This window comes from Hermetia illucens, chromosome 2 (genome assembly GCF_905115235.1).
Source record: "Hermetia illucens chromosome 2, iHerIll2.2.curated.20191125, whole genome shotgun sequence".
Lineage (NCBI taxonomy): Eukaryota > Metazoa > Arthropoda > Insecta > Diptera > Stratiomyidae > Hermetia > Hermetia illucens.
In genome coordinates this window covers 113879905-113902070 of record NC_051850.1, presented here as the reverse complement: position 1 = coordinate 113902070, position 22166 = coordinate 113879905, and the positions used below count along the sequence as shown (strand labels likewise).

The window sequence follows — 22166 nt, the reverse complement described above, 5'->3', positions numbered from 1 at the left end:
AACTTTCTAAAAATATTTATAGATCAAAATGAAAAATTCCAATGCAAAGATTATTAGCAGCTGCGAATGATAACGTTCTGCTAACCTAGGTTCTATGAGCTTTAACAAAGTTAAGGATGAATCTGATCCATTTTCATGATGCCATTTGATATTTAAAAACAGGTGACCTGCAATGCAAACACATTCAACTCGGTTCGTCAAAATTGTTTAACTATGAAGGCATACAGAGCAAGCTATCTTTCATCATATCTATAATAAATAGTGTTCGGAATATAGTGCCAGAGGCAGTAACAGATAGCTGTTGTATGTAAATTCTATAACAGGAAGGAAATTAAAATAGTGGAAGACCGACTGGGTTGATAATAGAATCAATGCTAAATATGGATTTTATGAACGCGCACTATATTAGAGGAAGATGAACATTCTCAAGAACGAATGTTATAATGCTAGTTTGTGGAAGACGTAGATCATCAATTGGAGTTGAAGTTCACTTGAATTCCCACTGTACCCCTTGTTGCAAATCTGAAAATTATTGTCACGCTTAGAGGCAATTCTCTTCCATATAAGGGCCTGTAACTAATCGGGGAGATGGGTATGGAATTTCTCAAGGGGATGTAAGGAATTTGGGTGAAAGTAAAAATCTTGAACCAAATAACATCCTCCTAATAAAGTTTTCTAAATAATAATATAACATAAAGGGGGCAAAAGGTAGTATAGCTACAAAGGCCAGTAAGTATTTTTTTCTTTTTTTAGCGAATTTTCAATTTACACGTGTAGGGCAAGGCCATGGAAAAAAATTCGGAACTTGGGTTAAAAATATAATAGTCTTTGTGCAAGCAACCTTAGTTCAAACCAAAAATGGAAACTAATGCTGCATATCAATTTGCCCAACCCAGTACCGGGAATCATTGATCAAGCGCCAAATTACTGACGGACTTTACAGTTCTTATATTATCAGGAACCCTTTTAAAAATAACTCCAGATCACTTGAGAATAGGTAGGTAGAAACGCTGGTGCATATAGACTTCAATATTACCAATATCAATGGCTAATGAAGAACTTCGTCGGCGTACGGATCAAGTACCTGTGAACGTGTTGATCACAAAACGTAAGTGGCAGAGGATAAGTCACACACTTCCGCCAGGCGATGACTCCATTGCGGTTATGTTATGTTATGGAACACTATCCTAAGGTGCCTGTAGAGTGGGTCGCCCCGGAACTGTCTGGTGTTAAACGGTGGAAGAAGATTGCAAGTTCCACAGAAAATCGTGAAGAGAGTTTAAGTATATTACTAGGAAGGGGCAGCGATGTCTCGTGTTAATAGAAAATTCGGAAGAAATTTGTTTCTAACAACAGTTAATACCTAACTGCTAGTATAGGAACCTTGGTATATTTACACTGAAAGAGGTTGTCATATAACATAATCTGCGCTCCCGGGAAGAGAGTGACGTACACAAGCCCAAAGCTTCAACTAGCGGGGAACAATGGGACAGTGCGTTTTGAGTGGCATTTGTGGCGAGTAACAAATCAAATATATAAATACCAAACTTGCATATTTTTTACGATCCCCAGGCCACCAGGCCAATACATACCTCGTAGCGTCCATGTCGGTCTATTCGCGTCAATGTGATAATGAAATGGGGTGTAATAATTTCACTTCAAAGGGACATATTATAACTTTGTTTCCATCAAAAATTTCAATAAAGTGTCCTCTATATATATTACTACTTAATCTATTTTTTTTACTTTACAGTTCTGAGATGGTATGGTATGGTAATATACTATTTTTAACTTTTTAGGCAGATGTCGGCGTGGAGAGTGTTTTTAGGGGTAAATATAATACGGACAGCACCTTGACTTTTTTAAACTTTTAAGATAAGTGACCAATTTCTAACCCTTCCCCTCCCCTTAGAAATATTCTGCTATAGATAAACCTATTTCTATGACTCTCAAAAATATCGTACATAAGCTTTCAATTATCAAGTACCATCTGTTCATTTAACAGGCTATCTACGCCAAGTAATTGTCCTATGCACTTTTGTGGAGGAGGCCTTTGATAGTATCATACCGACATCAAGTGAGGATTTTGCAATGGTTAAATGACTAACTACTTTTTTATTAGTAAGAAAGTGAAACGCATTTACATAGAGCGAATGGTTTCTGTTCCCTGATAGATTATCGCTGAAACCTAACCTTGTGTACCAGAAAGGGGAAGGATCGACATAAGGAAACTTCCACTACTAATGTGGAAGAAAACAACATCCAGGGGAAAGTGAAAGAAGGAATGCTGGTGATGCGGACGCTACTGGTCTAATGCTATCATGTGAAAATAGATCCCTTCACACGGAAGATAATGTGACAATTTCTAGAGAAATTAGGCGCGAAATGAAAGTGGGGAAAGCCATTGGATGACCCACCATAGACGTAGCTGGTCCCAATGTCAGCGGCATCTCTTGGGTAAGACAAAAACATCTGTAGTGGGCAATGCTTCGTTATGTTCGACCCGAAGGGCTACTTCCATGGCCAAGTGCTTGTGCGATTATGTTTCACGGACATATCGGCGTTTAAAGTTTCTTAAAGCATTCCTCCATTTTTCCCAAACTTTTCCGTCTATTGCACAATCTATATACCACTTTACTAGACCAACCCCAATCTAAATGTAGTGAATGCAACTATCGCTCTTTCTCTCTAAATTCTCAATATTCAAAGGTCAGGAAGAAGGAGAGATCCATATATCGCTTTTACTTCAGTTTTGCTTTCCCAAATTTAGTGTAATCAATCTTCTACGCAGCTTTAAATTTGCAAGTTTGCAGAGCAGTAACTAAATAATGAACCCTCAGCATATGCCTCAATTATAATAAGTAAATAATAAATAAGGGTCCAGCTTATTTGTCTATAGCAAATGTAGTCATCATTGATGGATTAGTAAAAAAAAGATAATTAATTTATCAAGAATTACTTGTTTAACGGATTTAAAAAGTGAAGATCCCTTTATCTATACACTAATTTATGTATTGGGGGCGGTTTTTCCATTCCATGGTTGGCGTCAAAGTTTCATTGAGTAAGAGTCCTTATTTTTATTTACTATTTCTTGGGCAGATTAATTACAATAATTAATAGAAATGTATTTTATTAATTGTTGTGGGCCGAATGCGAGATATGCTACCTATCCACATCATGGCAAAATTACACTTAATAATTTTGTAATATTTAAGTATCGCATATTGGATACTGTTTCTTTGGTTTAAGATACATTGCAATAATTTCCTACGCGTGCCTTATAACATTTTTCTTCCGGTATTGACCATTTAGATACATATCTGTGTAATTTTCGCAATTTGTTCGTACGAAATATAGTGAATATCCAATATCCAAATTGTTGCTTCCTTTAATATGTTGTAATTTAATAAACTTTTCAGCATCTACTTTTTCAAATGATTAACAAAGCTTGTTATTTGATTTTGATTGTTTTATGATGTTTATGCTTTAGCTCTTTGTAGGATGGTACATACCTAATCAATCTGAAGACCAGGAACTGTGTGACTGAATCTGACTTTTCTGCATAACCGTTTAATTCACATAATAGCAAATCATTACTGTTTTTGATAAATATTTTATTTTCTCCATTAGTCAATATCTTTTCATTGATGTAGAAAAAAGTGTCTGTGTGCAAGATAATTTTCGTATTTTGCATTTGCTCTTTTGTTTTCATTAAGTGTGGGACGTACAAAATATTTCGTTCTGTTTCGATAACATAATTTTACTTTTCAAAGTATTCACTGCATTTCTATTATGAAATGTTTATATTTTTCCGATTATGCCTAAGATTAATGACTAAACTTTCCAGCAAGCACCGATCAATTATTAATTTAGGATAGGCAGCCAACAACATATGATCATCAATTAAATAATGGTTATTTTAAGTTTAACTGCGGAACATAGTTGCTTGGGAATCATTCATATTTTTTTATGTCTGTATTATGATGGTGCGATTGTCGAGTTGGTTGGGCGATTTTTGGCCCCCTGGTAAAAAAACTAATTGCATCATGTTGTTGATGTTTGTGATAAATTTTGTGCTATATCTGCTGTTTTAAGTTTATCACTTGCAAAGTCTTAGGTATGATGATAAAGAACCTGAAGCGTACTCCCATTAAAAATGAAATTCGAATAAATAACAGCACGAAAGACGACAGTGTGGATAAATCTTCATCTATCCTCATATTTTTTGCCTTTCCTTAACAAGAGTCTAAATGGAAAACGAGAAAGTAAAGTTTATATGTCTAAGCTTGCACAGGATTGAGAAACTTCCTTTAAAGCTAAGGTGTTCGTTCCCCATAGATGTGTGTTAACCATGGTTTTCCCTTTTAACGAGTTCTTCTTTCAGAGAATAACTGGAAGAAAATGACGTCTCGAACTTTTTTCAAGCCTGGTTAACTGCTCCCCCCACAACTATTATCAACGTGTCCAAAGCACCTAAACAGATAAAAGGTGAAAAAGGCGTACTAGACATGATAATATTCCATTGGTTTCACCGTACAATCGTTGATTGCGGAAATGTTGAATGTATTATTCCCGAAACATTACCATTCTTCCAAGACACTTGTCAGATTTATATAATAGCTAATAGTATGTGCTTAAATCGTCGGATATGCCTGCACTAATATAAAAACTAGATCCTACTTTCCAGACGAAAGTTCCAGAATCTTCTCCTCAGGTTAATCATCAATAGAATTTTATAAACACTCTTTCAATACTTGGGTGGTGAGCTCCGATAACGATCAGATCACTATTCTGTGAAACCCAGTTATTGGATGTGCCATGTCTACGTTGTACGAAAACAGATCTAGCTCTATTAAGGGACTCAAATCCAGAGTGGTAGACACATATTTCTATTTTGAAAAATAAATTGATACCTATACCCCACCACAAGGAAAATAAACCCGTCTATGTTATATGGATGAGAGTGAGGTTATTAAAGCGCAGCGGAGGCAACAAGGAGAACGGGTCGTCGGAAAGGAAACAACGGGGGTTTGACGAGGAGTTGTGAGAAATAAAGGATAGAAAAAACTATATTTACAGAAAATATATACAATAATTTATAGAACTTATAGAGATCAATAGAATGACCTTCGGAGAATAGCCAATAGTATATTGAGCGAAAAGGAAATGCACTATTTTAACAAAGTGCTAGTGAACATTAATGACGATTTTCTAGGTAATAAGAAAAGTTTTGACAAAAGCGAAAACTGTAAAGATTGGACATCAAAAATGTATTTAAGGTATGTGCAGACATAAATAAAGAAACAACATCAGCGGAAAACGCAAGATGAAGGCTGTACTTTGCCGATCTCCTCAACCCCTCGATACAGTATCAATGTAAATTAGTAGGCAATTCCACAAACGAAATACAGTGATACTTTAGTCGATCAATATACCTTCAGAGGACTGATTCAACGATAAAGGGCCCAGAAGCAAACAAAAGCAACAGGGTGTGTGCGAAAAACTTTCAACTACATATTCATTGAAAAGGATGGAATCATCTCTTCAATTTATAAAAGAGGGGACAAGCTGGCAAACTGCAATTATATGCATAACTTACTCCCTTGTTTGACCTACAAAATATTCACAAAAATTCTGAAAGAAAGTCCTACGTGAAAAGCAGTATTGGAGAGCACTAGGACGGCTTTAGAGGTGGCGCTAAACAACGTATCAATTCTTCAATGTGGAACAAGTGTTGGGAGTTCGACTTCATCCTCTATCAAATATTCGTCGACTTCAAATGAGCGTACAGCAGTATTGATCGCAGCAAAACTAGCTTGTCTTACAAAAGCAACAATTACGGGGTCAACTTCGTTAATCTGCATTCAGAATGGTTTCAAGCAAGGGGACAGACTGGTCGAAATTGTCTTCAACTTGTCCCTTGTGCAGGTAACCAAAAAAATCGCTGTTGATACCAAAGGTATACTGCTCTATGATTCAGCGCAAGTGTTAGTGTATGTCCTTGACATTAATATCTTGTCCCGCTTCGTCCCTCTCCGTAGCAACGGAACTTTAATGAAGTTTGACAATGCAGTAAAGCGGGTAGGATTACATGTCAATGAACAAAAAGCCAGGATCATGACCCAACGTAAAAACATCAGGCTGATGCACCTGATGTGAGAGGGGGAGCTGCACGATATATATGACGACCCCCAAGTCCCTAAGGTGACAACATTTTCAAAGCTTCAATGGCTGCTTATGATGAACAAGTTAAGAAGAACTGCAAAGGGTGCAGTAATATTTTGAGATTAGTTAGCATTGATTTTAAATTTCTTTGTGCAATTAGTAAATCATGCAAGTAACATAGACTTAATTTCATACGGAAGGAATTATGTCTCGTATTTAAACAGTTCAAATTACGTAACCTTATTTAGGAAAAAACATTGACATACTCCCGAGTAATGGTTGAAAATTTTGATAATATGCTAAAGTGTCAAAAAATCATATAAAAAGCTTTGAGAGTAGGATATCTTTGGATGGTAGTGGTAATGTTGTAACGAAGCGAAAAAAAATTGTAAGTTTCCCCATCAAGGTAACTAAAAATGTAAAATAGTGTCGTAGTAAAATAAAAGCTAGTAAGATTATTTTCCGTAAATGCCGATATTTCGAGGGCAAGGTGCTTCTTTTATCAGTATTGGGATAATAATTCGGCATGTTATAAAACAGTTCAACTGTGTATGTTGTTTTGTCCGGCTTGTTTTCAGAAGAGCCAAAAAAAACTATATTTTCTCGAAATGATGAAAAAATGTTATTTATCATATATCGATATTTTACATTGCAGGTTATACCATTCAAATCATTTTTGAAAAATTGCGCGTGAATTCAGTGAAATTGATGAAAGTGATATCTCAAAAATATGAATTTTTCCCATTTGGACCAAAACGGCTGTTTAGCTCGGTTCTCCGCAAACTGATTAGTCAACTCAACATTGAAAGGACATCATTAGGGAACCAAAAGACACCGAAACATCTTGTACAATATCAAAACTGGTGGTGAAACTTGGTTTGATTAATACGACCGACCGAATGAATCTAAACTAACGAAAAACTGGCTGGAGAGGTAAAAATGAAAACACTCTTACTAAATATTCCCATTTTTAAGATTGAGTGAGTCATAAGTCCACATTCACTTGACAGTAGGCTGGATCATTCCGAGAGAAATTTTCTCTCATATTTTGTCCGACCTTTGGCGCTCTTTTCTCGGGATAAGTACCTAATTTTTAAAAACAGACCAGTGGTGGCCATCCAAGGCAGGGTCAGTTCATACCCTAGTAGCAGAATGACCGAAAGTGACAGGCACGATTCTCAGGGAATCATTCAAAAGATTTTTCCCACTTGATCGGATGACTGATGTAATGTAATGTAAAGGGCATGATATCCTCAACTTGAGTGAAAATCGAACTATTACTAACAAAGTTACGATAGCTCAAAATTCTCTCTTTCGTGTAAATTTACTTCAACCCAAAACACTAAATATCAATAACACACTAAAGTGGGTAATCTGACATGCTTATTGCATATATATTACGTTGGAGAAGTTCTGCACTACAATGTAATTACACAAGGAAAACACAAAACCTTTCCTACATGAAGCGTCCAGCTTTTGGTTTTCGACTTGTTCGCATCGTTGATAAAGTATGAAGGATATTTATTTGAATTTGACCAATGAAAACTTGTCAGTAGCTTTGGAATAAATGGAAAGTTTCTCTATCAGCAAGGTAACCATGCTCGAGGAATTTCGTCCGGATGTGGGGGGGAGTCTACTACTAACGGAAGTCTTGGGCAGGTGAACCACTTAAATGGAGATTATATTTTGGAATTGTTGAGAGACTTAGAAGTGTACAGAGTTCAAGTTAAAATCCATGAGAAGGTTTTCAAGAAGATGGGTGATGTGTATGCTACCAGCAGAAAATAAACGGGCTGGATACGTTATTATCGACGAAACATAGATATACTATTGCAATCCAGAGACAAAGGAACAGTCTAAGTAGGGGGTTTTAAAGGCCAATCGCCTCCGGCAAAGCGAAGAAAGGTGAAATATACCGGCAGAATTATGACCTCATGGAATGCGCGTAGAATCTATTTATCTAATCTATACCAAATATTTAAAAGATGGAAAAACAATATAACTGGACAGTATTATGTGACGTTATTCACTCGAATTGGCTTCCGTTTCTTTAAGCTTCCGAACTTACAAAAATGGCTCAAAGGATAACGTTTCACAATGAACGACGAGGTCTTTGCCGAAACATTTGCCTATTTTGAGGCCCTTCCTCCTTTTTTAGACAGCTTGAAGAAATCGGAGCATGCTTTGAAGATTGTGCAAAGTTGAAAGGAGATTATGTTGAAAAATAAGAAAAAATATCTTAAAATATTTTATCTTTCAATCTTTTTCGAAGAGCATAGGGTGAGCGTTTATAAATTTGAAAATTGAAAAACATGTCGTTATTTTCTGAATTTCTTGTTTACCTGATTTTGTAAATGAGATTGTCTTAAATTAAATTTAATAATAATAAGTGAATAATATTTCATTAATTTAGTAATCAAATGGAAACGTTCCATTTATAAAAAAACAAAAAAGCAATTTTGCCTGCAATCAAAGAAAACATCGTTTGTATTGTAGAATAGAGAAATAATTTTAAGGGAATAAAATTCGTTTGAGTGCTGAAACAGCGATAGTTTGTTGTGCCAGAGGGTAAGAGCTTCTCGACTCTTCGCAGACCAAGTCTGCGATCGAGAAAAGTGGCAAACCCCACTACAGTACGGGACAAAGACTAAAGAAATCGAAGTAGAAATTCTTCTGGGTATTCCGTTTACCATTGCTTACATAAATTATGTCATTCATCATAAAAACTTTTCAAGGCAGATTAATTATGATTCATTACCATGATGGGACATGATGAAGCTCCTATTTAACTATTCTATGTTGGCAGATAAAATCACGGACGAATAAGGTTTAAATTAATAAAAGGAAAGAATAAGTCTAACCGTTATTTCTTATAGAAAACCAAATGTCCAAAATACCAGCTAGACATGATGGCACAACTCTATTTCCCACAGGCTATTTTCTAAGGAAACCCCCATTCGAACATAGCATACCAATCACATTTATCAATTCTACAGAAGCAGTTCCAGCGAAGGAACAATTACGCAATTCAAAAGAATTTTTCCCAAAATAACCCCACTAGGAATTCCTCTCCTATACGAGGCATGCAAATATTTTATTATCATTTTAATTCAAATATTTGAGGTGTGACATTCAATCAAAATATCAATTCCGACAATTCTGGCCTGGATTTGATTGTGGCTATTTGGAATGGTTGGGCACGAATGTAGGAACAATAATTCTGCCCCCAAGCGAATGGGGAAATGCCTGCATTATGTTTGCTGGAAAAAAAAGTTTGAGAATAATTTCTCACGTAGCTCATCCTCGCTCAACGCCATACATCCTAATTAGATTGCAAACGAGACACCAGCCAGCATTCATCGAACATGGGAAATACATATGTGCATCGCATGAATACTTCAATTCTATTATTTTTATCTACTGCGTGATTGTGGGAAGATTTATTTGAACTGACCTAGTCGGAGCCAATCTATGAATGAAATGCGCGAATTAGGAATTCAATCGGCGCCGTGATACCTAATAGAAATTTATTGCACTGACGCCAGAACTTTTTTGCAAATTTGCAGAGGAAAGTAAGAATTTGCAGTCGCTTGGGAATATTGAAGATACTATATTCCACGCGAATCGGTTGAAATAGGAATGCTTAAACGTGAACCTCGGTTTCAGGCATTTGCTGATATATTAGCTGACATTTGAATTTTCCAGAGTTCTCACGCCTACTTCACGCCAATTAATTTTTTGTAAACCGACATACGTTTTTGCGTTAAATAAATATATTGATAAATGTTGGCAATCAAGAAATCGTAATAACCGAACCTCGTGGGTAACATATCGATGTAGCTACTTTCACTTATCATTCCAAATGCACTTAAGTACCAGCACACCAAGTATCTGGCTGATCGAAATTAGTTGAGGGCACTTAGAGAACTAGCATACTATAATGTTCGATTACTTTTGTTTCATTCGCAAGACCTAATTACACCTTATTTCGTATTCAAGTTACCATTGCTCATTATGGCGACGGATAGAAAGCCTGGGCGCGAGCAAATTTGGTCACTAAATCGTAGCAAAAGTTTTTCGTAGAAACAATCTTCAAGGTTTGTTGAACTTTGCGTAATAAGAAAATATTGGAAGCGACTGTTGCTATAACAATCCTAAAATTTGTTGGATTTTTTTACTCTCCGCACTGTGTCACAAAAATATTTAAAAATCTTTAAGGTATTTACAGTTTAAAGCTTTGCATCTAGCGTAAATTATTTTCGTAACCTTGCCCCAGAATTTGTTAGTTGAGGAAATTGTTGGAGTAATGGCAATTGAAACAACTTTTTTGTGAGCAAGGGACAATTTATGGTTGTGAGTACTTTATCCTCTTAAGTAATTGATGATAGGCGTCGACCTGGTGTGATTGTCTTTATTAGTACGCACCAGGGTTTTATTTTAATCGAAGACTGGGCATGATGCTTTTTAAGTTTATGATGAACTTAAAAAATTGAAGTCGTAGTAATGGTCATTTTGAAGGAAATACTGTGCTTAATGCAAATTTTTAATAGAATAGCAGCAACATATATAAATCTATGAAAACTAAACTAATTCTGATATTTACGCATACTATGCTGCGGAATCGTTATCAAATAGATTCTCTACAAATTTCTGTAACTAAACATAGTCGTGGAGATAAAAATTGCTAGAAACTTTTTCTCGGTAAAAACAAGTAGATAAAAGTAAGTAGTATAATCTTACTTAAATCGGAAAATATTGTTGTTAATCACCCAGTTAGAACTAATAAGAGGCAAGTATGTGAGGTTTTCGACATTATCTTATTTGTTTTATTTAAAAATCATTAACACTTTGCGTTTCTCAATAAAAATATACTACTTCAATTGAAACTAGCTGGCTAGGCATCCCAAAAATGATTGTACTGTCGCACTCTAAAATTCTAATTTATGGGAATCATCACAATGCCATTTTCCTAGAACAATTTGTATTCCAATCCCTTTTAACTTTCTACATTAGATTTCTTGAAAATCAAGGACCAGCAAGAGCAATTTTTTTTTCCAAAAGCCCTAAATTTCATCTGATTCTCCTAATCTTACTGCCGCAGCGGTTCTCGTGAGCTAAGTTGACTTCCCTTGAAACGCGGTTATGATTTGATATTAGACTAGGGGTCATATTGAAGGTTGTATTGAGTGGCCATAATGTAAACGATGAGAAATACCATTAAGGCGCTTTGGAAACTGCGAAGTTCTATATAAGGTTGTGGGTGGCATTCTACGACTTAAACAAATGGAAACCGAATATGTGTTACCGAAATTATCTTTGAATCTTAATAGACCGTGAAATTGTTTTAGCGGTCAAAATGACGAATGATGAAAGTCAATTGGGAATATCTTTTCTTCTTTCCTTTCTGAAAATAGCAATAATAAATATCCCAGATGAAGCATAGCCTACGAAATGCACTCTCTTCAGGTCTTCCCGAGTGTGCTAATTTATCCAGTATTCTTCTGTTCTTTGTCGTTTTAGAGCGCCCTACTCGCAGCACATCTTGCACTGTTAATGCGTCGGGTAATGTCAATCACGGTGCCATCGCGGGCAAAAAAAAAAATGCCACCAAAATAGATAAATTAATCAATACCCTTGATGTTCTGCCTCCTGATGTAGATAGGAAGAGTGTGATGACCAGTCAGACTGACAAACTTAGTTTTGTTGGTATTTATCTTCAGTTTAGTGAGAGAGCAAAGAAATGTTCTCAGCGTACTTGATGTATTTGAGGAAAGATGTGACAAGGAATAATATCGACGACAGAATGCAACCTTTTTGGACATCGCTTTAAACTTGTCCTGAAATGATATCTCAGTCAGTATTTGATACGTTCCACCATCATATACGCTCTGATAGTAGCTATCAGTTTCTCCATAATGGAAGCTGGAAGAGGTTGCATAGGCCCCCCAATACGCTTGCTGCTCAAGCTCTCGAAGACCTTCTCGAAATCGATGAAGAACGGGTGAGGTGGAGATCTGGAATCCGTGCACTGCTTAAAAACTATCTGCAGGGTGTGGATGTGGTCAGTGCAGGAGGATTCAGAGCGGAATTCAACCTTCTTGATGTTGTTTAAGCTAAGCTTTTTGAAAATTAATGAAGAGAATTGAAAAAGGCTAAAAACATTCATAACAAAGCTCGTTCATCCTTTTGTTTTTATTAGGTCTAACTTAGTTATTTCAGTCATAAATGAATTGAATTGTTATTGTCCTTAATATACAATATGCCTACCGATTCTACTTACAAAAGACTGCTTCGTGGAATGTTGAGGTACATAAGAAAGGAGGATTTCTGTCTGTGATGGTGAAAATACCTAAGAACTGAGCCTTTTGTACAGAGAATATGATAGTCTTTTGGAACTTTAACGAATTGGAATTTATTGGATTTTATTTTTCAAAGGCACAAAGATTTTATTTCTAGTATAATAGAAGTGCTTCCTGTAAATCGTATAGATTTGCTGGGTGCTTCATCCTTTTTCCTTTAGAAAATTCCGAAAAGTAAGAGTTGGTACCCTTTGTCGAAGATGCATACATTTACACTTCTTGCTACCTTAACCATACGAAGGGAACTTATTCCAATTCTCTATTTTAAAACTACCTCAAAGTACATTCCATTTAAATTTCTTTTGCATCGTATTCTCCGATTTTTCGGTGTAGCATATCTTGTAATAGAGTTGCCATCCTCCTCAATATTTGCGCGAATAATAGTGGAGGTCGTTTTCCATATGCTATCCGCTTACAGAAGTACAGGGAATATCCTGCATAAAACGACGAAAGCGAATTCTTACCATGCAGAAGTGACGCTATTACGATAAGCGTGATTAACATATTCAATGTTTTGCCCGCTAATGCAAACAGGACGAGTTTCAGACTGAAAACCTTGTTTCGGTTGGTACTTGTCTTCAGTCTATCTTTGCTTAGTTTCTTTCATCCAAGTCTAGAACTATTTGGCCAAGATCTATGGCTCAGTAGTGGCACGTTTTCCTGCAAAGGCGACACATCATCAACACCAACAAGACAAAGGATCGGTGACCGAATGAAATTCTGGCGGATTCCACTTTCAACTTCAATTTTATCACCATGTAACAGTTGGTATTTTGCGCTATCATATGTTTCTCCGATATTAGTATTGGTTTCTTTAGAAAATGGACCAGTTCAGCTAAACTCTTTACTTCTTTTATCGAAATCCTTTTTATAAATCGATGAAAAGTAGATGCAGTGGAAATCTAAACTCTGCACACTACTCCACAATGCTGCCAGGGGTGGTTGATGCAGGATGCAGAGCGAAAATTAGCCTGCATTGTGTTGATAAGGCTGGATGGTCGGATTTGACTTATTTTAGATGCTGCTTACAACATTAGGATACATTTCAGATGAATGGCTTTCGTGATAGAATCTTCATGAGAAGATAATGTGTTGGGGGTGCAAATACATCATGAGGGACTACCTGATTGACCTGAAAAATGGTGCATTCTCCTAGACATAGTTTCGATCTTACATTGCGTACGTAATCAGACAGCTCACAGAGGCAAATATTCGGCAGTACGGCTTTTCCGTCACCGTAGACTTGTAAATTTGAAATATAAATGACATCTTTCGTTTATTGGCAACTCTAGTGAACTTTTTTTAGGAGGTTCGATGCTGAATATTGTTGCAAATATTGGAAGAAAATATTGAGGTGCAAGAAAGGGGTGCTAGGGGATAATGCACTATGCATATTATCCCATCTATGTATATTTAGTTTTTCGATTCCATTCAAGAAAGAGCGGATTTTCACGTTAACCTGTATTTATTCTATTCCATGCCAAATCTTTTGAGGAGTGCTCGTTTCGGTGCTAAACTTTTTTCGTATATTTAATTTTTTGTGATTTGTTTATTTGCGGGTGGTAGGGACAATATGTCACTGAAGAAGAACTCCACTTTGTTTTGAAACGTCACGTGAATAGCTTTTTTGCTTTCGTTTGGAGGCAACCGGAGTATACTTCGCCGTTATACCATCTAAAATTTCTTATCGATTGGTCCAATAAGAACTTGAGTAGTTTTCGCTAAGGGCTGCTTTTGGTCCGATCGTTTGAAACATTTCCGTTTGTTGGAGTTTGATGGTGGCTCTGGTCGTTGTCTTTTCTATTGACCAACCTTCTTGTAGCTAACACTTTGGGTTGCAATTTTTTGACATGAAGCCCGTCCTATTTGTTTCCGGAAAGAATTAGATAGGCGCCATATTCATCGGTGTGATGGTCTTTATAGACCGGTACCACTGCAGGGAAGCTTACGTAGTCAAAAATCTGTGACTAGATGCCAAATGCTAACGGACTCGGTAAGGGATTGAGTAACTTATCAGAGTTACCACTGCAGGCGGGGGCCGTGTATTAATGTAGCAATCTGTCTCAAAATAAAGCGCTGCCATGATTATTATTATTATTATATAATATAAAGATATTATCAATTTTTATCAAAGTCTGAAGTAGGATGATAAGTATAAAAGCAATTTTAAGGCAAATTTCGAACCTATGATTACAGCCTTTGATCAGGAATATCCTTTGAGAGTTCCGTTCTTGAAAAACGTGAAATATTTAGGGAAAAAGAACTGAAACCTTCAAATGAATAGGAATCTACCTGCGTTATACTAGTAGTAAGTATTATCCAACAATTTGCTTATAGACTGCATCATGGGTGTGATTGATGATTTTTGTATTAGCGGCGGTTTTATCCAAATTTAGTGATAAAAGCATCTAGAGTGAGTGGTGGAATCAGGAATTTCGTTGGCCGTGAGCTAATGACCTCATCCAAGACCTCAGTTAGAGCACACGCATGGCTTTCGGAGCCTCGATGCACATTGCAAACAATAAACCTGAATGTAGAATGCGGATACTGTATTTCGGGAACCAATTATTCACTTCTTCAGAACATTACGTGCTGATTGTAAAACACTGGAAAAGAGATAGTTGGTTCCTAAAATACCATATCCACAAGGACCAAAAAATGCTTTTAACCAAATACCTCTTCAAAAATTCAAAAATTTTGGTAGCTTTTATAATCAATGATTTAAAGCCGTATACCAACAATACCATGCTCATACAATACCCACAATGTAAGCCAGGAGCCACTAGTCAGAGGACATTACTTCAAAATATTTATAATGGGAGAATTTAAATGCAGGATGATCAGACTAACGGGAAACGCTTGAGGATGCTAAAGAAGAGGGGACCCAAAATAAAGCAGGAGAAGCAGCGATTCAGGATGTGATCCGCCCTGGATCTTGCCTCTCAATTTTGGCACTCGGGTTCTAAGTTTTTTCAGACTCCAGCGTAGTTTCACGCGTTGGTTTAAGGGCACTAAAAACTTTTGTAAAATGACACGAGAGGGACTGGAGTCTTACCCTCTCACATCTCCTAGTCAGAATCTAGAGAAACTGGAATTTATTAACTTAATTTTTTTAAACAAGACAGTGAACGAAATTGAATTTTATCGAAACTTTTAAAAAAGCGGGAGAGGCTGAAAAAATTTATCTAGTTATGGGTCCATGAAGTCCTTTTCTGCCTCAAATTCTATGATGAACAAGATGATCTATAATGGACGGATGCTTAGCCAAGTTACGCGTTTCTTAGGGAAAAGTCTCTGGTCACGGATGTTAGAAAACAACGAAAAAGGGTTGTGAATGCAATTGGCATCAGAAGTTGATAAAACTTCGTTTGCGATTGTAAAAATCTTCCCAAGGCTTCAATTCTCTAGATGTTAGAACTAATTGAAAAAGTAGTAGCAATAGAAGAAGAAATCTGAGGGGCGCCAAAATTGTCAGTATAAGTGTGAACCTTGCCTTAAAATAAAGTAAGCCTTTTCTGTAATTCACAAAAAAAATTCATGCAACATATCCGCCATTGGAAAAGTAATGGCATCCTTTGAAGGGAATACCACACAAAACACTCTTTATTTTGCCAACATGAATCATGATTCAAATTATTAACAGCCAATATTTGAATTTTTCATTCAAAAAATTGAGGGAGGAAATACTTCTAAAATGTGTCCATATACTTGGTTGACTAAGAGACTTAAATTATGCAAACATAACTAATTCGCGGAGAATGGTTAACATTCAGCGTAAAATGCATTTTATAATGTAAGATACGCAGTAAAGTTCATATATGTACGGCTTTTGTAATTATAATTTCTATATCAATGAAAATATTGGCTTTTGTATCTGTTCATTGACATTAATAGATAAATTGAGTTCGTTAGCAATTCCCATAAAAAAATTAATCAAGTAATTCATCCAAATGGAATCAAATATAATTCGAATTTGTCTAAATAAATTACAATTAGCATATGAAAGCCAAAAAAAAAACAATCTTTCAACCGTTAATCTGCTTTCCTGGCAAAACTAACAAGTTTATGCAAAAACCATAGTAACCGTCACAATGAAATGAAGATCGACTTACATCAAGTGCGTTACTAATTAGAACATTAACTATACATAAATTAAATGCAATTACTAGCCGCATCTACTTGCATCATCTTAACGCTGAATTACATTGCAAAATGCGATGTTCAATTCTGGATACTATTCTAAGTATCTTGAATGATCAGACCACATTGTGGTTGAGATTCAGATTTCGTTACATTTCAGGGAACAAGTGTAGTAACAAATATGTGGATTAATAGCATCCGGTATTGTAACAACTGATAGGGTTCACTTTACATAATAACATGTAATTAGACCTATCAATTTATGTTTCAATTTGTCAATTATCAGAGAAATGTGAGATGTATCTCGTACGCGGAAAAAGAGGGAAACATTGTAAAAGAATATAAATAAAATTCAGGTTCTACCTGAATATTATCTCCCAAACATTTTTCTCTGAATCTAGGAAATGTAAAGCATCAGATCTTGTACTAAACTTGTTATTTGCTTCTGCTTCCATTTGTATTTTTAGAAGTATATAAAGGCGTTAACTTTGTTAGGATTTGCCTTATAAAAACCCGTAAATTTCAAATTTCAAGAAAAATTTCGCGACCGAGTACAGGAAATCAATTTTTGTAAATAAACGAATATAAGCACTACGATTTGATTTTGAATAAAATCCCAATTAATTTCATTTTAAAACCAGGTTGTAATCTGGGTATGAAATTCACTTGTTTCAGATAAATTTAAGAGGACATGAAAGCTCTTTGTTTCCTTTCTAAAATTGTAGAAAAACAGTGAGGACATTTTAGATAAAAGTTTAATCTCAGATAACTTTAAATTGAAAATATCCTTTCCTTTTATGATTTTGCAAAAATTTTGAAAACCGAAAACCGAACCGAATCAAAAATGTTTAAATTACACCGGAAATCTTAATTTCACCAACCTTAGCTCCAAGTGGCGATGTGAATGCGGCTCCCACACAACATCCTAATACTATCACAGTCCTCCACATTATTACCGATAAAAAATTAACACTTTTCTTAATGTCTTCAACGGACTTTCCTCAAAACTTTCTCACTAAAGCACTTGGTTTAGAACTGAGCTGAAGAACTTGCGAACGTACACTATAAATCCAGTCTTTTCGAACGTCACTTAAAACTTCCGTTTATTTTATTGGTCGGGTGGGGGATTATTCCACTTGTTGATGTCGATTGCGATTATCCTTTTCGGTTGCAAAAATGTGCATAAATCCAGAAATCGATTTGTTAACCGGCTGAAAGTGCTCTTGGCTCAGCGGCTCCCAAACGGCTCGGATGATTGGACAACTCTTACTGTGCACCGTTCAGGGTCGGGGTTCCCAATTTATATAGCGCACTTCCAATTTATTAAATATTCAAAGACGCACTATCTTCTGCTGTACTGAGACCGACCATACACCTGAACTACGAAGCGCATTAAAGAGTTGGTACAATATTGTCTTAGCGATGGCCAGTGTGGTGTTAAGTAAAAGAAGTAGCAGCAGCAGCTTGGAAGAGTATGTTAGACAAGTAGACTAAGGTAAATGTGCCAGTAGTGAGCAGCGGTGTTAAATGTCTTTCCAGGAAGCGTTATTTTATCTAGAAATATTATTTATAACTAATTTAATATAAAATTATTACTTTGCGACCCGCGAAATATCGGATTTTTTTAATTATGATCACTTTCATCGAATGCTTAGAAGAAAATGACTTATAGATGGAATCTAAACGTTATCTGCAAATATAAGAAATTTTCAGTATTTTTTCTTCTTCTCTGAATCTTTTAGTGAAATCTAGAAATTTGAGTGAGCTGAGTGCGAATTGATTAAATCAGTATTTAGTGCTTCAACTCAAATAATGCTATTTAGCAAATATGTCTCAGAAGAAAAGACGAAAAGATAGAAAAGTTGTCATATTTTCAATGCCTGAAACTAATCGACTGAAGTGTATTTCCTTATGTACCGTTAGAGACGCAAAACAGAAGGGTCCTTTGGCTCATCAACTTAATTTTTGGAGATAACCATTTACATTATCCAAATGCTAAGGTCGGTCTTAAAGAAACTAACTGGGAAAACTGAAGACGAAGCAATTGAGACAGATTTATACTAGGTTCGAACAGAAGTTTTTGCTTAGAATCCTGGAATACTTAGGATGATTATGTGATTAGCTGCTTCTAGGAGAATTTAAGATATAGGTGCAATATAGAAAATTTGGAGGGAACTTTACTTTTTGTAAAAATATTTTGAGCCAATAAACTCAAATAAGGTCCTATTCAGTGAATTAGGCTCGGTTAGGATATACTGCTGCATAAAATTTGAGGAACCCAACAAGAGGGTACTGCTAACTGCCTCAGTAATATCAAACTGGTTGTCGCTTCCTTTCAATGATTAAATCTTTCCCTATATGGAAAGAATGTTTTCGTGGTCCGATCCTCCACATACTTTAGTGGTGTAAAAAAAATACCATTGCGTCTGTCTTACTGTCAGCTGCCTAATGATTTATGTGGAAAAAGGCAGATCTAGCATTTTCACATTTTCACGAAGAAGTAAAGTTATCTTCCGTCACAACGCTACTCACTCATATGCAGCCTTCGAAACCCAAAATATTCGAATTTTGATTCGATTTCCGCCCACTTTGAGCTTTATCAAATTTCTTAAATAAGAGATTTTCCGATGAATATAATTGGAAATTGATGAGTATTTTGAGAGTAGGAGGGAAAATCTACCAGGAAAAGTTAATTAAACAATTAGCAGTTGCATGTGAAAGTGCCCACTTTCCAACACTGAGGAGCGATATTGCGACCCGCTGGATGTTGATAAGATATGGCTCAATAGATTGCGCTGGGCGGGTCACTTGATCCGTATGGGTAAAGATGATCCAGCTCGAGAAGTCTATAGGGGAAATTTGTGTGGTGGAAAAAGAAGACGTGGCAGACCTTGCCTGAGATAAAGAGATGGCTTAGGTAACTATTGGGAATATCGAATTGGTTTATTCGGTGCAAAATCGGAATCTTTAGATTTTCTTGTTAAGACAGGACCAGACCAGACGCCAGCTGCTGCGCTGTTAATGATGATGATGTTGTCTATATGTAACAACATTGAGAACATTATGATTGATTATTCCTCTTTGGAAAGAAAGGAGACATAGAGTGTCAGCGAGGTTTACGTTGCATTACCGTCAGTACCTTGTAATAAACTTTCCAGGAAGTTTATACCGATACGTGTAAATGTAAGAAATGTAAATGCCAGCAACATTTAGTAACTATTGTTTCATCATACCCAAAATTCTGATGGTTTACCAATCGAGGTTTGATGAAATAATAACGTTCAACCATTCTGCGATCATCGACTTCAACTTTAATGCGATTGCCAGTGGGATTAGTTGATATCAGGTTAAACTGTTCCTTGGTGAACCGTGGGATTCCGAATTTCAAGTACCGCTGGCGATCTATTTGAAGCGCCGCAGAAGATTTATATTTATTGTCAACCATCTGCCGATTGAGGATGACAACTCACGTGACGAAATATTCCAGAAGCGCCAAAAACCCTCAGAGAATATTGAAGGGGGGGGGGGGGGCTATCAATTTTTGAGTTTTGAAATTTATGTGGAAGTTCTGCCAGAAGGGTATTATTAGCAATAACACACATGGCGTAGTTGATCGGCTGTTCGTATCCTCAATCCGTGAGAATGATTATACCCGATCATACTAGTCAAATAAGTTAAACAAACGGGAGCTAGTAACGGTTGGTGCACACAAACATAACGTGTCGGAGCAGAGGGATTTGCATCGTAATTTGATGTAGGATCAGTTGACTCAGCTGTAAATAGTTACATGAGCCAAATCAGAGCAATAATCACGTGGAGCGCAATACTGACCTTACGAATGAAAATAAAACCACTTTATATGCCTGCCATTTATTCCTAAGGGGCATAGCAAATCAACCACATTTACGCGCCATCATTCATGGTTTGATGAAATGTGTTTCAGCTTCCTCCAAGGCTTGACTCCAAGACGAGAAACTTCCACCCCCTATCCATTTCTGGAGCGTCCCAATCGACGGCAATCCGGTGATTGTGGACTCCACTGCGTGCGCTACCTATGATAGGCGGTGGAAGCGGCAGAAATCCAAGAGCCCTAATCAATACTGGTGCTGCCGCCACTCAGTTGATTCAAAAGGAAATTCAAAGCAAACTAAAGTAGTAGGGACCAGAAGCAACGACTCCCTTTTATTCCAGGACTCATAGCTGCCAATAGGCTACAGATTCAGAGTTCGCGATACGCTTTTTTAAAAGAGCCTCGGTAAAGTACAACCTGTCGGCAATGTAAAATAACCGACGATGCTGCCCGAAAACATCCAACTCGGTGTAGCGAAGTTCAGCAATTAAGTCAAAAGTTGAAATTTTTCTACATTATAAATTGACCAAAATACACTGACTACAGAGGCAATAAAACAAAGTTGTCACAGCTTTTGACAAAGTAATCTAGCTTTAGTGTCCGGATAGCTCAGTGGTTAGAGCACGAGGCTGTCGGACGGAAGGTCTCGGTTCAAATCTCACCGGAGGCAGTGGAATTTGTATACGGATTTGACATCGGATACCAGTCGAATTTGCTGTGAATGAGTGCCTGAGCCAAATCAGGGTAATAATCTCGGGCGAGTGCAATGCTGACCATAATGCTTCCGGGGTATTGTAATCCTGTAGTGTACCATTACGGTCTTGAATGAAGTGCTCTAACACACGTCCAATATGGATTGTTGCGCCAACCTTAGTATTTCTTAAAAACAGTGTCAAAACGTCCCAATATGAATACTCACCGTAACGAACTTCCATCTTCGGTAATGTTTGCATTACATCTAAAATAAAGTGTGAGCTGAGTTTAGCAAGAATCAGTGGAACAATTTTCTAGCCTTTTGAATTAGGCCCGGTGAAGGGTGATGGGAAAGGATTTCCCCCTGGGCTCGGAATAGAAATTTACGGAAACAAGGATTTTAGGTGGCCCGCATAACTTTTACCCCACACCCGTACCTTGTTTTCCGCATAATTTTTACTCCTGGTTCGGATTTTCTCCCTATGGCCCTGCCCACAATTATATTATGGGTAAACAGGAATTCTCGTAGAGAGAACGCAGAAGCAAAAGTAGGCAATGACACAAATTCCCAACAACTACTGAGCGAAAAGAACTTACTTAGCCCATCACCAATTTAGTTGCAGAAAAAAATATGGAAAAATTCTACAGGCAAATTGGAAGGCAGAGGATGGTTTCCGAATAAAGCATGCCTGAAAACCCGGTAGACGATCAGACAAGCAGGAAGACCTGTAATAAATTACCAGGACTGCTGTCAGCTCATCTCGACCTGGTCGATAGGTGCATTGACCTATTCGTGTGTAAATATGTAAGTTAAACACTCATTTGTAGCAGAGTATGCGTGAGTGTATATTTCTGCATTCCTGATAGCGAACTAAAGGGGCTATATAGAGGACACCTCGAACATAAAACCAAAGTGGAATAGGGGAAGGAATTTACTGTGCAGAGGTTCGAAACCACAT

The 22166-nt window shown here is 36.7% G+C and overlaps 1 protein-coding gene across 1 annotated transcript in view; it reads right to left on the bottom strand.

Moving 5' to 3' along the window:
* Positions 1 to 17948, bottom strand: part of LOC119649091 (fibrous sheath CABYR-binding protein) — a 29159-nt gene extending 11211 nt beyond the window's left edge. The window contains exon 1 of the mRNA XM_038051094.1: positions 17546 to 17948. Coding sequence (XP_037907022.1) covers positions 17546 to 17614 — 69 coding nt within the window. The 5' untranslated portion in view covers positions 17615 to 17948. The remainder of the gene's footprint in view (positions 1 to 17545) is intronic.
* Positions 17949 to 22166: the final 4218 nt, after the last annotated feature.